This window comes from Alosa pseudoharengus, unplaced genomic scaffold, assembly GCF_046254945.1.
Source record: "Alosa pseudoharengus isolate Yale_2024_CS ecotype anadromous, Long Island Sound unplaced genomic scaffold, YU_APseudo_1.1 YU_APseudo_1.1_scf_6, whole genome shotgun sequence".
Taxonomy (NCBI): Eukaryota; Metazoa; Chordata; class Actinopteri; order Clupeiformes; family Clupeidae; genus Alosa; species Alosa pseudoharengus.
In genome coordinates this window covers 24437067-24463027 of record NW_027468848.1, presented here as the reverse complement: position 1 = coordinate 24463027, position 25961 = coordinate 24437067, and the positions used below count along the sequence as shown (strand labels likewise).

The 25961-nt window shown below is 43.3% G+C and overlaps 1 protein-coding gene across 1 annotated transcript in view; it reads right to left on the bottom strand.

Moving 5' to 3' along the window:
• cacna1ba (calcium channel, voltage-dependent, N type, alpha 1B subunit, a) overlaps positions 1-25961 on the bottom strand; it is a 92200-nt gene that overhangs the window by 49754 nt on the left and 16485 nt on the right. Inside the window, exons 4-8 of the mRNA XM_076271336.1 lie at positions 17930-18021; positions 17561-17713; positions 16738-16925; positions 8538-8641; positions 1350-1465 (exon numbers count right to left, since the gene is read on the bottom strand). Coding sequence (XP_076127451.1) covers positions 1350-1465; positions 8538-8641; positions 16738-16925; positions 17561-17713; positions 17930-18021 — 653 coding nt within the window. The remainder of the gene's footprint in view (positions 1-1349; positions 1466-8537; positions 8642-16737; positions 16926-17560; positions 17714-17929; positions 18022-25961) is intronic.

Below are 25961 nucleotides of genomic sequence, written 5' to 3'. Positions count from 1 at the left end.
TGGCATCAGTCAAAACACTCTCCCAAAGAAGACCATTCACAGTCACATGAAGAAAGTTTTGGCCATGCAGAAACCTAACAGGGTATGTCATCTGACAGGTATGAGATGAAGCAAAGTGTGCAGGTCACATAATACACCGCTCAGGTGGGTATGAAAAATGAGAATCCTTTACCATTTTACAGAATTGATCATTTTTAAGCATGATATTTATGTAAAATTGAGGGGGTTCAATACAAAGTTTTCGAAATAACACACTACTCATACTCAAGCTGTTCGAAGTGATCTAAATAGTAACGTAGTACAATATGTAGTACAATAAGGCAACACAAAAGCATCACAGATTTTTGCTAATGGTGATTCACAAAGACTTCAGGCAATGAGGCCTTGCACTTAAACAGGTCTGTCTCAGCTTTGATAGAAAACACCAAGACATTCCTTGAAAAGGATGGCTAAGATTGCATGTTCATCAGAAACAGATGCCACAAGAGAAACCTCTGTTTTGCACATAAACAAAGAGAGCCAGAGAGCTTTTGTGCAGAGACTGGGACAACATCTTTTAGCACAGCAGATTCAATAACAGATCAATAAAGCAAGATGCATGACCAAATAAGATTAGCTAAGGCACAGGTATCCTGAGAAGCAATCTACCTGAGAACCAAACTCATATACATTCCTTATTTCTAGGGGGGATTCTCCCTGATGTAAATAATTATACTGTGACCAAACAGGTCAAAAGGTTATCATCCATCTGTTCATGGTGAAAAGAGAAATGCCCTGAATGAATTAATGATTCCAATTCAGCGACAAGAGTGTGAAATAGAAACATTGAGTTAAGCCCTGATGATGAGATTAGAATATAAAACCTTCAGGTGGGACAACTCGATTGAGGCCAACAGGTGATACCATTCACTAGAAACGAAGGAGAAATTTTAATGCCCTTGAACAGAGACTGTGGTTCTGGTGCAACACAGAAAAGGCAAATACAAAAGCTTGTGAAATAAAGTAAAATAAAATGAAATGAAATAAAACAAAGACAGTAACGTTTAGAACTGTAAGCCTTAACCCTTAAAGGTGTAGGTTTTTGAACATTCTAAGTTCCGCAACAATTGAAGGTTCTAAAATTCTATGTTGAATTCAATGAACCCAGATATTCTTTAGAATGTTAATTTCCCAACATTCCCGTCACACCGGTGTGACGGTACTCCTTTAAGGGTTAATGGTTGTGGTAAATACAAGTGAAAGGGATCATGTTTCACAGACGGCTGGACAAGTGCGTTCTTGGAGGCGGAGGCGGAGGCGGAGGTGGAGGTGGAGGAGAAGGGGGCGGTGAGGATGGAGCTGGGCCTGACCTGCCTTGCAAATCCACTCCAGGTAGCCGGTGAGCTCGCGCTCAATCTGCTGCTGCCGGCGCAGCTTCAGGAACTCCTGACGCTTCTCCACCCGCTCACGCTCCTTGGCAAACTCCCTGTGGGCAGAGATGCACACATACACACACACACGCATGCACGCACGCACACACACACACACACACACACACACACACGTGCACGCACGCACGCACGCACGCACGCACGCACGCACGCACACACACACACACACACACACACACACACACACACACACACACACACACACACACACACACACACACACACACACACACACACAATGTGAGGATAGCTAGAGTGTGTATACATGTGGTCACACACACACACACACGCACACAGGTAGCAGCACACACAGAATCCTTGAAAGCTCAAGATGGTATAATATTTTGTAAACATTCAGAAACAGCACAGTAAAAATTAAGTGCATAAATCATTAAACACACATAGCATTCAGTTTATCTAAAGTCTCACAGGGTTTTAAAGATGTTAACTATAAACAGGAAAGTATGGGTTAATTGCGAAGTGGTAGCCATTCATAATTTAATGAACACATCCACGCATGATGATTTATTTCTCCCTGCTTAGGATGTGGCCTCAAGGTTCACATATTCAATGCCTTCAGGAGTGACAAAACAATAAGACAATGAGCCGCCAACGGTCCTGCACTCTGCCTGGATTCCCCCTGAGGGCTTCATATGTCCACCACACATAACAAATGGCCCCACATTTCGTGAATTCACTCCTGAAATGTGAACAGTCTCTGCCTTTGTGAAATGAGCGACTGTGCGCCGTACGTCACGTCATAAGCGAGACATACGAGAAGGGAGGTAATTGCCCGTTATAAATCCGGAGATGAAAAAGGGGGGCGAATCTTCATTAAAAAACAGATAAATAACACAACTGCAGTCTACTTGTGCCCTCGTGTTTGTATTTCTCTCTCCTCTCTCCTTTCCTCTCCTGCCAAAGCAAGCAGCATATTTTTCATTGCTGCTGCTGCTGCATGACAGACTGTCAACCCCACATTGATTCGTAAACTTTTAGCCTGCGGGTAGCTGCCTGTGAGTTAGAGGAAATAAGAGAGGGAAGGAGAGACACAAAAAGAGACGCAGAGATAAGAGAAAGAGAGGAAAATGAGAGAGAGAGAGAGAGAGATAGATAGATAGATAGATAGATAGATAGATAGATAGATAGAGACATAGATAGATAGATAGATAGATAGATAGATAGAGACATAGATAGATAGATAGATAGATAGATAGATAGATAGATAGAGAGAGAGTGAGAGAGATAGAGAGAGGTGGGAAGAAATGGTTGAAAAATTACCAGGTACTGTACAGGACACACACACACACACACACAGCTCGGTGCAGGTTGATGCCTGGAGGTAGTGAATGAGGCCTATTCATATTCATGCACTGGGGCTGTGCTCCGTAATTACTGAGCTGCAGCAGAGGAGAAAACAGTGTTTGTGCAGTCGCACCATCCGCCATCTGTTTCCCAGCCAATTAGAGGAGGTCGAAGTGATCGACTGTCATTATTCCAGCACAGGTGTGCATCGAGTGGAGACTAGACATGACTGACGGTACACGAGAGAAGGAGGAAGGGAGGCAGAGAGAGAGAGGAAGAGAGAGAGAGGAGAGAGAAAATAGATAGAGATGGCGAATTGAAATGCAAGCATGAAAAAATATGACTGCACTTGATGAGCGTGGTTCGTTTGGCACCAGATGACGCATTGTGAGTGCGAGGGGACAAATTTGCTTGTCTTTGGTCTGCCCACGGTCTCCTCCTGGTCCACTGGCCTTCGCCTCTAAAACAATGCCGTGGGGGAGACAGGGCGACAGAAGGTATGGGGAGGAGACAAAGAGAGTAGGAGAGGCTAAACAAAACCATACTGAAGATGACAGCTAGAGACAGAGGGAGAGAGAGAGAGAGAAAGAGACAAAGACAGAGAGAGAGAGAGAGAGAGAGAGAAAGAATGAGAGAGAGAGAAAGAAAGACTGAAAGACAGAGAGAGAGAGAGAGAGAGAGAGAGAGAGAGAAAGAGAAAGGAAAAGCAAGAGCGAGGGAGTCAGACAGATAGAGTGAGACAGAAATATTTACATGGAGAGGGAACAAGGGAGCAAGAGAGAGAGGGGGAGAAGAAGAGATCAGCGAGAACAGAGGGGAGATTAGTGGGGGGTAGCGGGAGCCGAGTGATGGGGGTTCCCTCCACACCCCCGCCTGAGCCTGCCTCTGATTGGGTGTCTCTCCCACGCACACGAACAACGCTACAGCGCTCGGCTAGGGAAGCTCCCCATCCCTCCTGCATTGCAGAGGCTGTGTTTGTGTATTTATGTGTGTGTGTTTGTGTGTGTGTGCATGCATGTGTGCATGAGGGGGTGGCATCTGAGCGGCATCCCTGCTGCAGCCTCAGACAGCCTTCAGCTCAGATAAACACACTCATACACAAACAGACACACACACACACACACACACACACACACACACACACACACACACAAACACAAACACACACACACACACAGCATCTCTGTGCTTCCTTTACAAAAATGAGACAGATCTCATGTTTTCTCTTCCTTTCTCTCCAGCTTTCCACCTTATATATCACAGATGGGTGCATACGTCTCATGCAGTCTACTGGTGGATTTTAATTTAAGGCAGACAAATTGTACAGTGTATATATATATATATATATATATATATATATATATATATATGTATGTATTTTTAATTACACACACAATGAACACTTTACCTCATGAACACGTAAGGGAGGGGTAACGTAACGTGATGTAGCCTACACTTTATTGTATTGGCTAAAGAGCACTGTTTGCATTAACTCCATAATTGTAGCAACAAATCAATCCTGGACTGTTAGTTCTGAGTCAAACTCAAACTCTGACTAAGAAACCAACAAGAGAAGAAAGAAAAAGACAATAAGAACAATAGATGGATGGATGGACTGATTGATCTAGTAGATTGTTATATGGATAAAGAGAGAGACTGACAAATACCCAGCTAGTTAGTATAATATAGACTCATAGAGACAGAGAACAAATTAAAACCTTTTGCTGCCTTCACATATGACCTATAAGCATGCATTGTACGGGACATGTACAGTACAGGCCAAAAGTTTGGACACACCTTCTCATTTCAATGCGTTACATTGTAGATTCTCACTGAAGGCATCAAAACTATGAATAAATGCAAAGTTATTTGGCCCACATATGGATATTTGTCAAGTTATGGCTCGCTGAATATGGTATTACATAAAAAAAAAAAATAGCAACTTTAAAGAAACTAGAATATAAGATATGTTTTCAGTTATTTCACAATTCCACATGTATTCATTAATAGTTTTGATGAATCTACAATGTAAAAAGTCATGAAAATAAAGGAAACGCATTGAATGAGAAGGTGTGCCCAAACTTTTGGCCTGTACTGTATATGCTCACACAAATGCAAACACACACACATACACAAACACAAAACATGCAAACACACACACACACACACACACACACACACACACACACACACACACACACACACACACACACACACACACACACAGCTGCTGTCCACCGTTGACCTGTGGGTGATGCCCTTTTAGATGGGAACACAGCATGGCCTGCTGTCAGAAGTGACCTTTCATCCTGAGACAGAGTGACACACATGTACACTGCCCGTGCCAACGCACACCATGGAAACGGAAAGTCAGATGTGGGCAAGGAGCTATCTATGGGTGGATGGACAGCCTGACCATGCAAGTGGGCAGCAACAGGATGGACAAAGCACACACACACACACACACACACACACACACACACACACACACACACACACACACCATACCTGTCAACACTCCCGTATTTCAAGGTCATCTCCCTGCACCCTCCCGTTTTGTTATTTCTCCCGGAAAACTCCCGTAATTTGCATGGTCATCAAACTTCATTTTAAAATCATTGATCCATTCATTTTTTCTATTAGTCTGACATCTCCTAGGTTGCCAGATTGTGTATGAAATACACCCTACACATAAGCGATCACTTAGTTTCAATTTCAACCGTTTTGTCATAGGCTAAAACCTGGCAACCCAAAATCCAAATAAGGAAGCGGGTGCCGACTGCGCAGCCTGAGTCTCGCCGTAAGCAAGCGGGCTAGTTGAATGGCCTACTCCAGAACTAGCTGTTGTGAAATTGTTGGGAATTTAATTGATTAACACATCACATAAACTTTTATTGAGTGTTGTTGATACACTGAACTTGTGCTCTCGGAACCAAATCTGACAGCAAGCAGCATTGGAGTTTTGGAAGTAGGCTGCAGGCAGGCAGCTGGTGGATACATAACTGGCATGCGTAAGGTAATGGTAAGGTAAAAGCAACGACCGAAATGCAGTGTTGAAACACGTGTATGAAACGTATTAAATATGCAAACACTAACCCCCCCCCCGAAAAAAAATCTCCCGTTTTTGGAAAGCTAAATGTTGACAGGTATGACACACACACACACACACACACTGGCATAAAAACAAACCAGGTCGCAGTTTACAGCATTGACTGAAGACGGAGAAAAACAAAATAAACAAACTGTACCTGGTCAACTGTGAAATCTACAGACCTGTATCACCATGCAAAAGGTTCCCTTTTCCTGTATCACATAAAATCTGACTCTAAGAGGCATTTAATAGACTGGCCTCTTTAAATGTGTACCGGTAATAGGCAATATGAATGGCTGAATCATAAAAGCATTGATGTCTGTAGCCACTTGCTCTCCACTTTTAAACTGATTGGGAAAGTGTGTGTGTGTGTTTGTGTGTGTATGTGTGTGTGTGTGTGTGTGTGTGTGTGATGCAAAATGCAGGGCGCAGTATTAATATTCAGAGTGTCAGAGTGAGTGAGCCACTCCGTCTGTAATGAGAGTTTCTGGCGTATTACACACGCTGCTCCGGTCCACAGAGATAACGTGTGCTCACATACACACCCATAAATGTGCAGTCCAGCCCACAACATGGTCACTCTGTGTCTGCTATACTCAGTCTTACTTACACACGCACACACGGACGCACGCACGCACGCACGCACGCACGCACACACACGCATCCAGCAGCATAGCAGACACATCCACAGCTATCTGGTGACATGCACCCCTCAGATGCCCAGCAAAAGGCAAAAAAAAAAATCTCACTTTATGCAAATACGGCAGCAGCCCAGCGACGCCTCAGAGGACCAGGCTTTCACCTTGAGCATAAAACCGTAGCGAAATGAGCCCATTTCACACCGAGCGACCACGAGGAGGCCGCGAAACTTCTCCACGAAGGGCAAACTGAGACGAGAAGCCTGAGACTTACACTTCCGTACAACTCACACTGATAAGAGCCCGTTCTAGACACAGGGGGGTGGGGGCATGCTAGAATCAAGCACACATGGGTGGCAAGAGAAGACATTTCTGGGGCATCACAGAAGACAGCGTATAGCTTAGTAGAGCACATATCTGGTGAAATGACTCATAAGGAACACTTCAGAGCAGGTTTGCATTTTTGCAAACTAAGCAAAAAACTGTGCACTAAAAAGCTAAAAGGTTTTTCCATGGCAGCATTAATTAAGAAAGTCAATAGAGGGGGTCTGAGCGCTTTGATGAGACTGGGATGATGCAATATAGCTTTGGGGATGATGGGATGGAAGGAGAGTGGGCAGCCATTTAAAACAGTCTGCGGTTGAGAATAAAGTACTTTAAAGGCTAGGCTAGCGCCACAGGTGGGCAAATTGATAACCAATAGCTCAATGAGACTGAAACCTCAAATCAGTGCAATAACATCAGGGCATTTTGGACACATACAGTATGTCAGTGAGCTGGTGGGCAACTACGACATGTGCCCAAAAGATGAACAAAACAGATGACGCGAATCTCACACACACAGAAGATGATCTGTCTTAAATAGGTCTCAAACTCAAACCCCTAACCCAGACCGAGCGTGCTGGTCAAAAAGCAGTCCAGTTCACGTAAAATACAGGCTGTAGTGGACAGGGGAAGGAGCAACAGGGGCCTCATGCTACACTGACACCAGAGAGAGAGAGAGAGAGAGGAAGAGAGAGAGAGAGAGAGAGAAAGGAAGAGAGAGAGGAAGCCATTTGGTAGAATAGCAGCGAGAATTAGATTTGCCTTCCCAGAAGTAATAAATAAAGCGCCCAGTCGCTGCCACAGTACACCGCACAGCACTCATCAAGCCACCTTCCATTAGGCCCTGAGTGTGTGTGTATGTGTGTGTGTGAGTGTGCATTAATCTGTACATATGTATATGCAGATTCAAGGCTGCTTTATCCAAAAGTATTTCAGAAAGAGAGAAAGAGAGAGAGAGAGAGAGAGAGAGGGAGAGAAGAGAGAGAGAAGAGTGCAGAAGAGACAGGGAGAGAGCCAGACAGAAAGAGAGTGTGTGTGTGTGTGTGTGCCTTTCCCTGAAGAGGGAGGCCAGTGTGTCTACGCCTCTCGGCCAAATAACCATTGACAGAGAAAATCTAATTCCAACATACTATACAGCACAATGGCAAAATAATGCTCCACAATGCAATTAAGGGGCCAGAACACACGGCCTGCTGCCCAGCACCACACTGCTGCCTTACAGTACCACAACGGATGCAAGGGCAACCTGTACAATGAACGCTATTTTTTGACCGTTGTCCATTAAAACACACTGCTGTCAAAGGTTAAGCAGCAGGAGCTTAACTAAACTCTAAAGACCACTCAGCATTGTTTGGGATAATAGCAAATCAATATGGGCCTTCCTAAACAATATGGGTCTGGGAATGTATTCATTCTATAAGAATTTAATACATATTTCTGCATATGTTCCTCTCAACAATTCTCCTCTAAATCTTATCAAGCAACAAGCCTTTGCGCTCTTCAAAAATATATTCAGGAGTTGCTAACAAAAAAACACATGATGGATCGATCCTTTCACAAAAGTTCTGCGTGTTCCATGCAAGGTCACAAAGTGGACGCCGTCGTTGGCCCAAAAGGAGACCCAAAGTTGGCGATAGTGCGGTGGAGAAATAAGGGCACCAATGTGTGTCCTCAGTGAGCCTCCACGGGCCACCAGAGATAACGCCAGGGAGCGGATTAGGAGGTCATGTCGTCTGGGACAGCACTTACCCCGACAGTACGCCCAGAACCAGGTTGAGCATGAAGAAGGAGCCGATGATGATGAGGGGGATGAAGTAGAGCCAGTTCCAGGTGTTCCCTGAGGCATCATTGGCCTGCAGACAAACAGAGAGAGAAAGAGAGAGGGGGGGGGGGGCACATCTATGTCATTATGCACTGTTTGTGTGGTACTATGCATAATACTTCATACTTTAAGAAAAAAATCACAATTAAAATTCAAATGTTGCACATCAAGGCCATTGTTTCAGAGTATTATGACACTTATAAACGTTTGGAGGCTTGCAAGTTTGGGAGAGGGCGTTTTTCACATCACAAATCACATCTTGAGTTGCTCACAATCAATGAACAGACTGAGCATTTGTTTTTTCACTGTATTCTACGATGGAGATGTTTAATGTGATCCCTTCTAACAACTGCATCTTCAGGTGGGTGTCTCCGCCCGAGCTCCCCTCCAACACTGACGGATGGCGGCCTCTTAGGTGGGAGCCCTGCCAACAAAAAAAACCCTCCAAACGAAACAGTTCACTGCTCCAGAAACTGGTACAGTGAACACCATTTCCAGATTCCCCATTTCATATTGCCTTTAAAACCTGCACTCTGTGAGCATTTGACTCTATTAGGGGAATCACGGCAGTAAATGTCGGCATAACGTGCAACGACCACAGGAATTTATGAGGCGTGCAAAACTTTAGGAGGGGCCAGCAGATTTTTTCTGTGACTGCCTTGGCGTGCCTCTGTACATCGTGTGTAATTGCAAGGGGGACCTGGGGATTGCTGATTCAGCAGACACAATCACATACAAATGGGCACTTTGCACACCTCCAGCACCCCCCCCCCCTTTCAACCACCCACAGATGGTTCTAGAGCAGCCAGTGCAAACAATGAACTGCCTCATCCTCCACTCTATGCATGTGTGTCCATGTAGTTATTTCAAAATTGTGTTCTTTTCCCTTAGTGGTAACTAGAACTGGGAGAACTGTGTGTGGTAGACTGTTAATTCTCCTGCCATTTCCCCTTCCACAAAAATCAATTGCGATGTGTCAACCACTAAGACTTCACTCACAAAATATGTTCTGTGAATATTTCCCATTTACAGAGATGTTTTTTTTCCCCCACAGAGCTTATTGTCACGGAGAATTAAAAGGTGAGGTTCTCCCACAGACGCAGAAGATGACAGTTTGAGTCTATCCATTGAAGTTAATCTTGAAAAATAACTGCCAGGAAAACTTCACACACACAAACATCAAGCTCAGGGACTACACCAGTCTAAATATATCTGTTTTCTGCCACAGTTTCTGCAGTCTAGACGGCAAGAGTCACCATGGAATTCCTGACCAGAAGAAGAAATCTGAACATTTAAAAATAGCAAAAACACCCCCTTGGCACAGTCAACTGTAATTCATTTCCTCCGCAGAGAGTAGAGTAGCATACTTGACATCAAAAATATGTCAAGTATCATTTAGGAAAAAAAGTGTGGCAGCAGGATGCACGGGTGCTGATGGTCCACACCATCTTGACTCAAACAGAAATATCAAAAGCGAGGACTTCCCGGGCTGTTTCCAGGTCAGCAAAAAAAAAAAAAAAACGACTTGTCAACACACACAATTGTTCTGCACAAAAAACGAGAGAGCTGTGTCATATTTGTGTCATATTTCAGCTCCTTTCCCCCCCCATCTCATCTGCCTGGGCACAGACACGTCGGATTGATGCTGCCACTGCAGAGATCATGGCATCCCAGGGGACCCCTCCAGCACGAGAGAAGCACAGAACATTAGCGCTACTGATAAGTGTTCTGGAATTACTGTCTCTTACACATGAATTGATGGTTGTGTACAACAGCAAAAAGTACAGGCGCGTTGTTGCTATTGTTTTTTTTTTCCTTTTTCTTATTCAGTCCTCTCCGAAGGAGAAGTAGGAGACCTGCTGGGGATTGCGTCTTTAGATAGAGCTGAGCACAAAATACCCCTGTCTCTGAGCACCTAAAAAAGAAAAATCAATGAGCCCATTTGGAAATGAGGTCCACGAAACTCTCTACTCTGTGAACTGCTATTTGGAAAGAGTTTTTAAACACTTAAAAGAGATGTCTCTTGCACTCACATGGCTACTCACTTCGTAGAATCAATCTTACTCACTTAGGCATGTTCAGCAAATAATTATGTTCAAGTAAGATCATTTGCTGTTCAGTGATAGAAATGCTGATTTCAATATTGCTCTATTGCATCTTTAAATCTTTAAGATTGCTTGTTTTTGCATGCACTCATTATTATTTATAGGGTGGATTCACTTATAGATGGATGATGAATTATACATGGGCCAACACTTGGTGAAGCCAACTGCTGACAGAGGGAACCACTTCCATATTACATGACCCCCAGAATAGCCGCTAGATATGCTCACCAACACACTCTGATACAATATCTCACCAGAGTCTTGAACCAGTGTAACGCCATAGGAGGTTTTGAGAATTCTGTCTGTTGCACACAGCTGTTTCAATTTCATCTTAATTCATCTTCATCTTGACCATCAGTAAACAAAAACTCCTATGGATGACACTTTTGTTTTTGCCTTCTTTGGGTCTCCTGCTGCTTTGACTCTACTTGTTGTTTATAGATACACCAAAGCAAAAATGATTCAGCTAACAAAGCAATGGACAATCCTCTCCACCTGCAACCCCCCATATCCACCCCCCCCCACCACACACACACACACCCTAAAACATTCACCAACACCTACCCAAGCCTCCATTTTCCAAGGAGCCAAATCGAAGCGGCACTCTCGTGTCCTGCCTAACTGGATTACCTCCTTGAAAGCTGAGGCCTGGCACGCAGCAGGCAACTTCCATCCCCCTCAAACACCCCCCCCCCCCCCCATCCTCCATTACATCCCCATGGCCTGCCCTGCTCGCCCTCTCCCACCCCTACCCCCTGCCCCTGCTGTCCGGCAGCGCCTGCGATCATCACTCTTCATCACAGACCCCAGGGAGCCTGCTGACCAGCCTGCCCGTGAACACTTACAGCTCCTTTTCTCCACTGTCTCAGGGAGGAGAGGGAGACAAAAGATAAGGGGGGGGGGGAAAACAGAAAATAAATAAATAACCACCGGGCATTATCTAATGGCATTCTCTGAGGGGCGAGAATATTGCCATTATGGCAGAATACTGTATGCCATTTCAGCAGAGGGAGTCAGAAAGAGACAGGAGATTCAACCAGCGAAAAAACGCATCGTCATCTGCTAGCTTTTTCAAAGCGCTCAGTGTATGGCGGTACTGAAGTGCTCCAGACTACTGCATCAAAAGAACAAGTAGCAAACATGCAGAGATCTGTCTAAGATAATCACACAATGGAAACAGAGCAAAGCATAAGATTTACTCTCCATACATAGCAGTCCAGGCTGAACAGGCAAAGGTAATAATCAGCAATATTTGACACATATGCAAAGCTACATTGATCCTCTGAATATCAACAGCTAAACAGACATTTCCTCCTAGCACCATGGACAGCGCCCGAGACACCACAGCCGCTGCGCAGTGCACTGGCCACAGGCTGGGCTGCCATCGGTGGTGATATAACACTTTCAGACAGGCCTCGGGCCTCACGGGGACTCCGGCAGAAATCCATCCGTCTTCCCCGTGGGGCTATTTTTAAACATTTAACGAGAGATTGATCAATACAGCAATCAGACTAACAATGCAGGATGCCAACGAGCTGGGTCACCAAGCTCAGCACAAGCCCTGGCACATTCAGACCGGTGACTCAACAGTTTTCAATGAGCCGTTACAAACTGGCAACCGTTTCCAGGGCAACAGGCCTTGAGCAAAGGGGTCAGTCTGGATTGTAACTCTTTAGATGAATCACTTAAGTGACTTAAGTTACAACAGTGGTCAGACAACATTGGCACTCTTGGGAACTCTTATTTGACTTTCTAATTCAGTGCAAGTTAGTGTCAGTTTATGCCCCTATAACAAAGCAACACAAAAGAATACTCCTTTAAAGTACAAAGGCTGGCAGTCAGTGGACCATCAACAACACTGAAACAAAGGCGCATGCACACAAAGTGCCATTCTTCTCAGCCCTGCCATGCTGACATATCCCTGGCCAGCTGACTAATACGTCTATATTTCACTACTCAGGGGCACGCCCAGGATCACTCATACACTACATCAGTGGCAAATGGAAGCTTTCAGACCCATCCAGTCCACTTACAAGAGCCAGCATTCCTGCGGAACGCCTCCCCAACTTTCCCCAGACGCTCTCTGGAGGGGCTCGACATCTGTCAGCATGCAGCAGTAACTGATGACAGTGCCAGGCTCGCAGGGCTAAGGGATGGGTGGGGAGAGAGGGCATCAGAAAAGCATTAGAGGTTCTCCCCAGGGCCCGAGGTCTCCTCCTCCCCCTCTTTCTGATCCCTTACTCCAGCGCAGCCCAGCAGGGCAAGCCATCAATTTAACAGGGCAAACAGGGGTGCAGAACACAGAGGTGGGAGGAACAAAGTTCAAACACATAGTACATGCGCAAATACACACCATAATACACACAAATACGCGCATGCACGCGCGCACGCACGCACGCACCCACACACACACACACACAGTATGTGCAGTTTAATCCCCCTCATGAAAAAAACAGACAATTATACTCTACCATGATTGATTCATATCAGAGTTGCCAGCATTGTCTTGATGGGTGAATGCTAATTAGGTTAATCTGAGGTTGAATTCAATTAGCCCGTGGAAACCATCAAAACGGCGCATTGCATAATAACGCTACTGACTGCCAGTAATCCATTACTCTGTGTTCACACCTATTCTGTACACAAAAAAAAGGCAGACAGCTGGGCACACTCATGTGTGCCTCACTACTCCAATGATGGAGATCATAAAAACATGAGTGAGTTTGAAATGTATTTTACATGCACAACTAGAAAAGAGCCCGGGGAAGAAGGTACATGACAGCACTGGCTATTCTACAGTTGGTCAGCTGACTCGTATCTTATTGGTTTTGCCGACATGTTGCTCCCTCGTGCCAGAGGCTCTGTAGACAAATGGCACCGTGCCACGGCTTTACAGGTGAGTCGGGACTGGGGTCGCCTCTGGTAGGAAGTGAGCTTTGTGAATGACTGGCACCATAGAAGCCCCTAGGTGAGCCAAGCTGCCACCCAGCCTGAGCCCGTGCCAAACGTTGTGGGCGCGATTAAAAATACACCAAACATCAAAAAGTGCAGCGCAGTGCAGGTCCACCCGGAGTGGGACAGAGGAAGGTTGAACATAAATAAAGGAGCGAACGTTCTCCGTGTGTTTCTGTGTCAGTCGCTATGTGGGTGTGAGAACCCCAGCTCGCAGGCTGACATTTAAACGGAGTAGCTCTACAGGACTGGGGGATACCGTTGCTGTGAATAACACACATGAGCTTCCACTAAGAGATTGTCCATTAGCACAGTGTTTCCACTGAGTAAAGAAGGTGTCAAATCAGCCACTCAAAGAGAATACACACAAGTGCCCTTGCTATATGCACACATACTATACTGATTTTGTTTGGCTTTGTTTCGTCTACAGTTACTTCAACTATCATTCAGAGAGGTAGAAAAGAGTACTAAAAAATACATCTCAGCATAGACAGGTTCTTTATCCATTCTCTCAGGTAAGCAAAAATAGTAGAGAAAAGCAAAGACTATTTTGCTATTGCTAGATTTGTTGTCAAATTGAGCAGGTGAGACTAGGGCTGGCAGAGCTGTGTTTACAATCAAGAGCACCACAGCACCACAGACCACACACACACACACACACACACACACACACGCGCTAGCATCTTAACACCCTTAACTCCGATCGCATCTGCACATCTAGCGCTAGGTAAGCCCAATTTCTGAGGCGTCAGGGTTTTTCATCAACAGCTGATGGATGAGTGAAAAGCCTAAAGAAGAACACAGAGGCCACAATGACGGAAAACAGGATGTGTCAGGATCAGGATCAGGAACCCACCCCCCCCCCCCCATGAGTCGCTCGTACATTTCAATCAGACGCACGCTTCGCTGAGGATTCCATTAGACCTCTGCTCCACGAGTCACATTACCTGGCTGACAGGAGAGCGGACCAGAGATAGCTTGTGATGAATTGCAGACCTACTGGCCATAGATAGCCCCCCCCCCCATATACGCCGGGCTGAATTCCGCATTAACGGCTTAATATGACAATGTGATTCATCTTGCTATTCCTGGCCCTGGCAAACATATGAGGAGCATAACCTGGGAAATGGACTTGTGCGAACAAAAAAAAGAAGAGATTATTTGAAATGCTGTAAATAGCCAATAAATGGACTGGTTCCCAAAAACAGAATGAATAATGGGACAAGAAGGAGATGGCCCGTAAACGCTGCTAAATATCCTGTGTAAGCAATATCAGACAAACAACCGAAATCACCTGATCTAACTTACTGGCACAATGCTCCCCTAATGCTGTCCTTTGATATAGAATCATTTCTACAGTATTAGTCATGATGACTAATGTGAGTAACATGAGTCATGCCTATAATGTGAACCAGATTCTGATCATGTCAGTGATCAATCAGTGATCAGTGCCCCTGCCATTTCACCATTCAACTGGGAAAATAATCTGCTGGCTGATCATGCATTGGAAAAAACACAGGAAAGTTTGATCTGCTATTTGAACAACTTTTGATATGGTAGCACAGGTCCACTCTAGCATCAAACTATTACATTTCACTACAAGCCAACAAACACTCTAGCATTCAGAACTTCTCAACTTCCACAAAAAACTGAGAAATCCTCTTTATTAGATAATCAATCTTGAGTTACAGGCATAGACCATCTAGAGGCCAACTGCCCATGCCTCCAGTGGTTAGAGAAGCCCTGTCCACTTGCTCTCCTGCTCTCCATGAAGGCTGAGTTGGAGGAGACGGGCTCCGCTGGCATGTGGGCCCCGCAGAGCGGCCTGCCAGAGCTCTGGGGCTGCCACATGGCTCCGAGTCAGCCAGCCAGGCGGCGCTCCTGTAGGTGAAAAGCAGCTTAGCGTAGCGTAGCGCAGCGGCAGGAGGGCGGGCAGGCAGGCTGGCATATGGCTCGCTCTCGCTCTCTCTCTCTCTCTCTCCCCATCACGTTTGGCCCAGGCACGAAAGAGACTGACAACCAGATGCAAAAGAGATGCAAAAGAGCGTACTATCTCCTTCTGGCATTACTCTCTCCACTAACGTTACAGTATGCTATTGATGAGTAGTGTCACTCTCTGTGACACCAACACAAACAGATAGAGAGACTACTCCAATGAGGAGTCCATTTTTTGACATTGGCCTTAAAGCCATGGTTTCAAAATGTATTTAAATATCTAAAAACAGTGGATATGTCTAAAATTGCATATGTGTGAGGGGTCATTTACATTTTCATTGTTAGCAGGTGTGCATTGACATCTTCAAATGCAAAAGTTTCAGGGACTCAATGCTTTTGGTAGACTGGACCCATTTAGGTTGGTGAATTCACAGCTAAAAATCCTGTTGTGGTGATTAGGTTACTGATACATTATTAATAACATTGATCCCATGAAGAACACACAGGAAATGAAAGTAAATGGTGCTTCTGAGGCACCAGGATATAACAGACATTTCAAAATCATGTGGCAGCTTAAGAGCTAACCTTTGAAAAATCCACTCGATGTAGAAGAAGTACTTTTTTTTCTTTACTTTAAAAAGTTTTAAAAATGTCCAATTCATGTTATGTACAACGAGAGAAACTTGCTAAGGATGAGCATCTTGGTGATATTGATTAACTCCTTTCTAAAGCCTACCAGGGCAACACTTGGACTATTGATGAGAGCACTCGTTATCTCTCAGTGAGCCCACTGAATATTTTATGTAATCACATAATTTGTTTGCGGTATCCAACCACACTCTCTAGGAGCGTTGCTCCAGTGTTTTTAAGATAGTGTTTTCTAGCTTTGTTTTTATGATTTGATTTGGAATCAATACAGTAAGACCCATGTTCTAGCAGATTAGCAACTCTGCTGCTCTGCATATTCTATTATGTTCCATCAAACTTCTACAACAAGACATGAGAGGGATTTTCTGACGTGTCTGAGCTTAGCTACACTGTACCTCAAAACCTATGAAAGTATTTTTCCTTTGAAATCATGCATGCTACTGTCCAAGTAAACCAGCAAGACTGAATATGAAATACCAGTACTCACATTATATAAGATATCCACCCAACCCTCCATGGTGATGCACTGGAAGACAGTGAGAATAGCGAACAGGATGTTGTCAAAGTTGGTGATGCCAAAGTTCGGACCGAGCCAGTATTCCTGACACACGGTGCCATTTCCACAGGTCCGAGCAGGAAGTTCGGTTCCACAGGGGAAATCTGCTGCTTGCTCTCCTAAAAGAAGACATGATCGGGACAGTACCATAAGTCAACCATAGACGCCTTCTATGAGTTATGGTGCCTGAGTGTTTATTTGAAGTGTTTATTTGCAGGCTAAATGACAAGAGACAAGCTGACATATCTAGGTGAGATGTCTATCATTCGTTTCTCTGATAAATCCTTCCCACACTAATCCACACACATCAATACATACACAGATAAAGAACTGAGTGTTTAATTAATGTGTGTACTCTCCTAATTTGGGAGTACTTTATTTTATATACCAAAGATATATAAAAGAAAGTACTCCCAAATTAGGAGAGGTTCTGCCATGCAAAGTCCAGTTTAGTTTAGCATTTATCAGCAACTAAGCCACTTGTTTGTTGATGGAACAGCATGAGAAAATTAACTGGACCCTGTCCTCATATCTATTATAGTACAATAACAATAAATAAGAATACTGACATGCACACATGCATTAACACATAATCTCTCTCTCTCTATCTCTAGAAAAAAACACATGAGAGAGAGAGAGAGAGAGAAAGATTACTGAGAAACAGTGTGCGCACAGCCCGGCTCCGACCCTCATCACCCAAGATAATGCAATCCAAAGACCTAATGCAATAAGGTGAGAGTGCAGTCGGGCCTACCTGTATCGATCCTGAAGCATGTGCGGTGGAACTTCCCCATGTAGAAGTCCAGACCGATGATGGCGAACATGAGGATGGCGAAGAACAGAAGAAGCCCGATCTGTAGAAGAGGCACCATGGCTTTCATGATAGATTTCAGAACCACCTGAAGACCTAAAGAAGAAGACACACGGCATTAAACTATTAGTGCAGAAGGGTGTCACATGTACAGCATTATACCAATAGCAACAGTTGCTTTCCATAGTGTGGTTATATGGAAATCTGGCATAAAATGTTTGCCATACAGCACACATCACAACATGAGATATAAGTACACTGCATGACTTATCAGCCTCAGATGGAGTCTTATATTAAGTTAACGAAACCTACTTGGAATTCCAGACACAAGCTTGAGCGGTCGAAGCACACGTACTGCTCTGAGTGTCCGCAAATCAAAGTCTGCACCCACAGTGGCAAGAATCCTGTTGGATTAAGAATAATCAGTAAACAACATGCAAAAAAGCAACACATTTAAAGAAGCTAAACAAGAATCCATCGGCATCTAAAGGGCCTCTAAAAGACTGTTATAATGGTTTATAGTGGGAGCACATTCAGTATGGCCTTTCAGGGTGCAACATTATTAAGTCAACTGGGACTTTGAGTAGAACCACTAATTACCAGCAAACACACAACAATTTCTATACTAACACAAACTCAAAGACGTATTCAATGTCCTTGCATCTTGCAATGTACTCACATCATCGCGTAAAATATCCACCAATGTGTCTCACCAGTAAAGTAAATAGTCAAGGATCAGTCTCTTTTATGACAGGTCTCAAGGTTAGCAGCATTGCCTCCTTCTCCCCTATAAGCCTTTTCTCACCACACCTTTATCTTCATCTCTCTCTCTCATAATAGCAATGACCGGTCTGTTCTTCACAGACTGGGAGGGGAGGGGACAACATTGACCACCACACAATGATTTTCCAGGTTGTACTAAATTGTGCTTAAATCTGGTTAGCATCATAACCAGGCTGCACTAATTTGTTAAAAACTGTTGCATTCAAGTTAATTCTGCAAACCTACCACCACAAATAGAATTTAATTCTGTGGGAAACACTGAAGTCACAAAGGGAAACCTGTGTTTATGTATTCATCCCTATTTCTCTAGAGCAGTCCCTTATTATCTTTCTTACTCTATTTGTGTAATAACGTGTCACTATATCACACTAGGTCAGGCACTGGGGCAAATCTATCACTGGAGCAAGGGACATTTAAATCACTTGGTACAACATTATTATTTTGGGACTAAACCTGATTGGATTTGGTGCCTTCATTTATCAGAAAGGCTTAGGGGGAGTTCAGAGACATAGACTACAGATACTTTTGTCATGGTAACATTTATTAATAGAGCAGCAAAAGAGGAAGAAATAGTCACCAAAAAGTGGAATAAATTAGGATATAGAAATGCACAAAAAATGAACTTTAGTGTTTTAAAAATTCACACTCCATAAACCTACAATAAGATGTCATCTATACTTTCAGCTATACAACTACTGTATATAATGAATATTAACATTTAATAAAAATTGTATACACCATCGGCCATGGCGAATCAAGTTTGGTTGTTATTGTTAGTGGCAATGGCCAGTAACAAAGCTAGTTCAGAACATCTCTTATACATCTTTTACAAAGAAAATTGAGTTGAGAGTCTTTGAGAGTCAAGGTGATTGCTTGCATGACTATGCATTTTACACCCTGGAGGTGCTTGGCCCAGACAGGTTGTGGGAGTAGTGCGAGCACTTCCAGTCGGAGGGACCGTAAGGGACCGGAGCAGAATGTGCTCATCAGTAAGGCCTCCTCTTTTCCTGCACATTAATTAATGCTGGCAGGGAAGGGAACTGCATTCCCAGTGGGTTTGTATTAACTGAACGCTAAAGAGGGCAGAATGGCATTAATCACAATTTTCACAGACCCCAGCCTACGATGCCATCTCTATCTCATTCAGGCAGACCAGCTAAAATTCCCATAAACACAACATCAACATCATACGTCAAGATACTGACAATGTGCACATTTATTTATTGCAGGTATGCAATTCTATTCTTTGATATACACACCAAGAGCAGAAAGAGAGTTGTGTAAAGGTAATGAGAGTGCATACCATCAAGTGATGGCCCATGTGACTTTGCAAACTCTGGTACAATCCAATGTGTGTTAAAGGATAATTCCGGTATTTAGCACTTTTAGTCCCTTTTCTGGTTTGTTTTGGATGAACTAGAGTGGTGGACACCGAAATTTTGACGATTGGTCCTGTCTCGACTTTTCTGACTCGTTTTGAATCGCCTTTACTGCTTCAGAGTGGCTGCCTATGGGCATTAACATGTCCTTAAAACAACCCTTAACGTACCGAGTGGTTAGTGGTGTTCGTTGATTATTAAAAACAAATATATTAGCGCTAGGGATGTAACGGTATGAAAATTTAACCTCACGGTTATAGTGACCAAAATTATCACGGTTTTCGGTATTATCACGGTATTTCTAAAAGTGTGTTCAATATGTTCAGAAAGCACTGATAGGCCTACACAAGCTGAAATAGTTTCAAAAAGTGCCCCGTTCTCTTTTCTCTTCATGTTTGATTGGCTATGTGCTTATAGCGTAACTTACCCTACCATAACTTGGAGTTTGCTATTTCTATACTACTTTAGGCTACTGTATTCTCCTGATAACGTGAGTGGAAAAGAGAATGTGGACGCGAACATAAAAAGACGTTTTCCACATGATACAGTGCACATTTTGCGGTGGAAAAGTTCCGCCTTTTAAAATCAGGTGTAGCCTAATCCGAGTCATAGTTAAAACCATCAATTAAACAACAGAATCAGTAGAGTACCAGTTTTGTTTCATTGTACCAGGCCCACTGTATGTCAAAAGCAGACTCGGATGAAGCTGGGAAGGATTAAAAACACGATTTCCACACCGCGGTAATCAACCGTGATAATCATGATATTTGAAATGAAAACGGTAATTGTTATCATCAACATTTTTATCGTGGTTTACCATTATACCGGTAATCGTTACATCCCTAATCAGCGCAATGTATGATTTCCAGCCGTGTTATTTGCTATTGTGGAACTATTTTTTCAGATACCTCATAACCACATATAAACTTCCGCTCAATATTTGAGCCTGAAGCATAGACAGTAAAAGAAGGTCTCGCGGAAAGACTACATCCAAATGTAAACAGCCCCTGTTTCCATTTCCGGTGGCGCAGTAATATCAACGTGCAAGGAGTCTTCCAACAGAAATCAATGGGATTTTACAAAATGGCAAATAAAACACGACAGAAACTGTATTTCGCTACGCTACTTGTTTTGGAACATCAACGAACACCACTAACCACTCGGTGAGTTGCACAGTTTTGAAAACGAACGTTAAGGGTTGTTTTAAGGACATGTTTGTGCATGCCAATAGGCAGCCACTCTGAAGTAGTCAAAGGCGATTCAAAACGAGTCAGAAAAGTCGAGACAGGACCCATCGTCAAAATTTCAGTGTCCACCACTCTAGTTCATCAAAAACAAACCAGAAAAGGGACTCAAAGTGCTAAATACCGGAACATTCTTAGCCCACCCACACCAACAGATCACTGCCACACAACAACACATGTACTCACTCAGGAGTATCTCTTTCTCTTTTCTATCATTCTCTAGGCTAATAGCACTCTCTAGGCTAATAACAATCTCTAGGCTAATGTCCTGGTTCAATCACATACAGCAGACAGAGGTTTTATGTGACATTCTGTGGTTCAGTATTACTGCAGTTTCTCCTCTTTTGTTGAACACAGACCCCTGCATGGCTGAGAATGCCTCATTCACCTTCTCTGAGATGAGATGAGATGAGATGAGCCTTCCTTTACCGCTTTCTCAGCAACCCTGTGATCCTGAGTTTTAATTACACTCCCACCAAACTGACAGCACTCTTTCAACTCCAAATCAATGTCAAACTCTGGGCAGTCTGGGCACTTTGGAACAGTAGCCTATTCTGGATCCATTAGATAGGGAAAGTGTGCCCCAACACTAATTACCTTGGATGGACTCTAACAATGACACATACCCTGCCTCAATCAGATGTATAGGCTTCTCTTTTCAAATTTGACAGTGAGCCTACAAAGCCTTTGTCTCGTAAACTGCAAACCGCAACCTGTCAGCATGTAGTGAGCTATGGATCTAAGGGCCCCTTACTGAGAGCCAACACACATAGGAGACATCATCCTCCATGTGGTGCATTTTAATCCACACAAGCAGCTTCTTGCTGCTGACACCACTGAGAATCCCTGCACGTCGCACCAGGTGACCACAGTCGCTCACCTGCTGCCTGAAAGTCGACAAGCAGAACACAACAGCATGCTAAGCGTGCAGGCTGTAAGTCACTGAAAGACGCAGCCCCCCCAACCGCTCAGAGGCCTTTCACAGCTCCACATATCCTACACACGGAGCAGAGGCACACAGACGCTGTCCGCCTACTGTTCATCACTCAGAGCTCCCATGGGGCCCTATTGAGCAAGGTCAGAGGGCTTATTTAACGAGTTCAGGACCCTCATGCCTCCCCCTTCAACCTGCTTTAGCCTCCAAGCAGATAGGGGGCCACACTGAGAGTACTTTCATTGGGAATATAGAGCGCCTGGCACGACCATGGCATTGCCATGTCACCATAAGCTGCATAGATGGACAGTAAGCGTAGAGGGGGATTTATTAGCGGTAGCCTACAGTATATGTGTGTACAGGATGAGAAAGATTGAGAGAGAGCAGTAATTAACAGTAATAAAAAAAACACATGGGTGTGGCAACCGTGTGTGTGTGTGTGTGTGTGTGTGTGTGTGTGTGTGTGAGTGTGAGTGTGACTGTGTGTGTGTGTGTGTGTGTGTGTGTGTGTGTGTGTGTTTAGATGGGTAGGGTTCAGAGCAGGTTGTCCTGTACAAGACAGAAACAAATGTATTAAAAACTACAAATATATAATTCTATGACAAGAAAAATTACCTCTTGTTTTCTAGTGCCACATTTGCCAGCTTTCTAACTTTCAGTGAAAGCTTACGGTCCTAATTTAACCCATAAAGTATAACCCATATAGCATGCTGGGCTCCCTCCCATTTCATCCTTGAGCAAACAACATCTGGAGAAGAGGTAGGACAGCCTGTCCCTGGCAAGCACATGCAAGAAGATTAGCTACTTAATGGACCTTATGCAAACCTCCAGTTGATGAACTGCCTGCTCTATGTCACAATTCAACGCAGCACTGAGGTGTTCAAACCATTTAGGAACCATAAACCAATTTTTACTGGCGACTGCTTTAACTTTTGTGTTCACAGCCAACTGATATCATCATTACGGTTTACAGTATGATCAATGAAGTGGTAAAATGGCAATTTTGTTAATGCTCAACTGTATTTGCATGAAAAATATGAGCATATTTGTTTCATCGGTAATTAACTGTCACCCAACTACCAAACGTGGAAAATAGTCCAGCAGCCATATTCAAGCATGGATCAGGAAAGACAAAGAGAGGTAGGCTATGTCCCAAAGGGAGCTATATACAGTATCTTTGCCATTGTGTAATGTTTACCAGCTTTGTTGTAAAAATTGCTACAATTAATTTCATTAATGCTCAATTTTGGCCCTAAATATGCAATATTCAACAAGCCCATAAAAGTACTGTACTAACATTAGACACACCAAAATTGTAGTCCCAGCCACAGTCATCCCCCTTATTGCGGAGTTTTAATGACCACTGGCCTAAAATTCAGGTTTGCTTCTGTAGGAAACTACTTATTTATGAGATTGTTTTTAATGCTGTAAATGCTGCTAGTAATAGAATCGACTGATCTTCAAATTAATGAACTTAGAAACTTCACTCTCATGTTGTTTCTATACTATCCACAGTTTCTAAAGCATCCTCATCCTCCTTGCTATCTCACTCCTGTCCAGTCCTTTCCTCGATCTTCAGTCTCTTACTCAAGATGTTGGTGAAGTACTGTGCACTGTCAGGTAGAGCTACCTATCAGTTCAGACTTTAGGTTGATTAGAATCGTTTGGAATAACATTAAACAGGATAAAACACTACAGAGGGTAAAGAATGCGGGAAAGCAGGACTTACTCCGGCAACACTGTAGCATGTCTATGTAAGTGAGTATCTGAGTGCGTGTGTGTGTGTGTGTGTGTGTGTGTGTGTGTGTGTGTGTGTGTGTGTGTGTTTCTGTTTTATGTCAGTGTATTCAGGTAAATACACGTGTACATGTAGTGGTATTGTAGTATGTCTACTAATTTTTTCCAGTAACATGCTTTCACTCAATCATGTGAGGCCATAAAGTATCAGGCTCAGAAATTATACAACATTTGTATTGTATAATTTCTAATTTAGTAAAAAATGTGAAACACCACACAAGGGTTAAAGGGTCAAAGTGAATTTAAAAAATATTTCAGGCTTTCAGTTTCTATCTCAGTTTACAGTCAGTGGTAAAAAGCTTTTCCACATTTTCATGACATTTTTGGAAGAATGGTCATGTTGGGCTTTTCAGCCTGATCCCATTAAACACTTCGTAAGCCTTTCATATAGAATGAGATAGCTGTTTAAACTCTAAAAAGCTGTTTTGCAAAGAGAGAAATGCCACCAATGTAACCTCCTGGACATCCATCATTCGTCACACTTGGGAGATCTCCATAAGCTGAGAGCACTTACACACACACACAAACACACACACACACACACACACACACACACACACACACACACACACAAGCTCCTCAAGATCACCTACTGTAGCACACGCAGACAGATACACACACAAACAATACCCATGTATATCCACCAGAACCATACACACACTCTACTACATTGCACACCTCCGCTTGGCTCCCGACTTCAAGAGATAAATTCACATCACAGACTCTCACTCAGCACAGATACAGATTTAGAGCCTTCATTATATCCTCTCACCTCACTTGCTATGACACACGCCACAACGCTGACACTTCTACAATTTATAGAACATGTGGCGAGAGCTGAGACACACAGACAGTACTTCAACAAGCCCCACCAAACATGCCCCTGATTCACAGCACTGTTAACACAACACCAGCATCTCTTAATGGATGCCAAACCATTTTCAACAGTAAATGTACAACGAAGGAAGGAGCAGACTAAGTAAAAGATACAACCGCAAAACAGAAAAAGTTGGGACGTTGTGTAAAATGTAATAAAAACAGAATGTAATAAAAAATGTAATAAAATGTAATAAAAACAGAATGTAATAATATACAAGTCTCGATAGACAAAATTTGGACTATTTCATGGAAAATATATGTTAATTTTGAATTTGATGCCAGCAACATGTTTCAAAAAAAGTTGGGATGGGAGCATGTTTACCACTGTTCTACTTCACCTCTTCATGTAACAAAATTCTGTAAATGTTTAGGAACTGAGGAGACCATTTGCTAGAGTTTTGAGAATAGAATGTTGTCCCATTACTGTGAAATGTTGTCCCATAGGATTTCAGCTGCTCAACAGTATGGGATATTCTTAGTGTTTTTCATTCCATTATGCACCTAATTTGACCAATCTGGACTGCAGACAAGCCATCTTAGCACCTGGACTCTTCCTCTATGGAGAAATGCTACTTAAATATGTGCAGAATTAATTTTGCCATTGTTTTCCTGAAATATTCAAGGTCTTCCCGGGAAAAGACATTGCCTGGATGGCAGTATATGTTGCTCAAAACATGCACATCATTCAGAATTGATTTTGCTTTGCCAAATGTGCAAGATACCCATCCTGTAGGCACTAATGCTCCTCCACACCGTCATAGATGTTGGATTTCGAACTGAGCACTAAAACAAGTTGGATAGGTTGGATACTTGGATATCTTTGGATATGAGTTTGAGAGATTTGCAGATTATTACATTTTGTTTTTATTCACATTTTACATCCCAACTTTTTTTGTTTTGGGGTTGTACATACAGTAAGCTAATTTCTTCGTAGTATAACAGATTGGGTTGTAGGACTCATAAAAATAAACATTTGTCATTCTTTCTTTTAAGACAAGAAAAGGCAGTGCTCCAACATGAAATCTGTTTGCCCAAAAAGTTAGCACACAATAGAATGCTGAATAGAAAATTCTGCTAACTTCAAACTGACCAGAATGGAAAAAATAGCCTCCTTTATACCTGTGCAGTCAAAAAGAATACCAAATGCACTGTAGTGCAAGTACGGTCACTTTGAGCCAGAGCCGATTATTGTTTTCATGCAGCAGTCCTGGTAGATTTAATTTCTCAGAGTTTGCCAAACATTTCTTTAAATATGCATTACCTCCCCGTTACGTGCGGCTGCTGCTCTGAGGTGCATCCACATAGCAGACACAGGCCTGTGTTTCTGA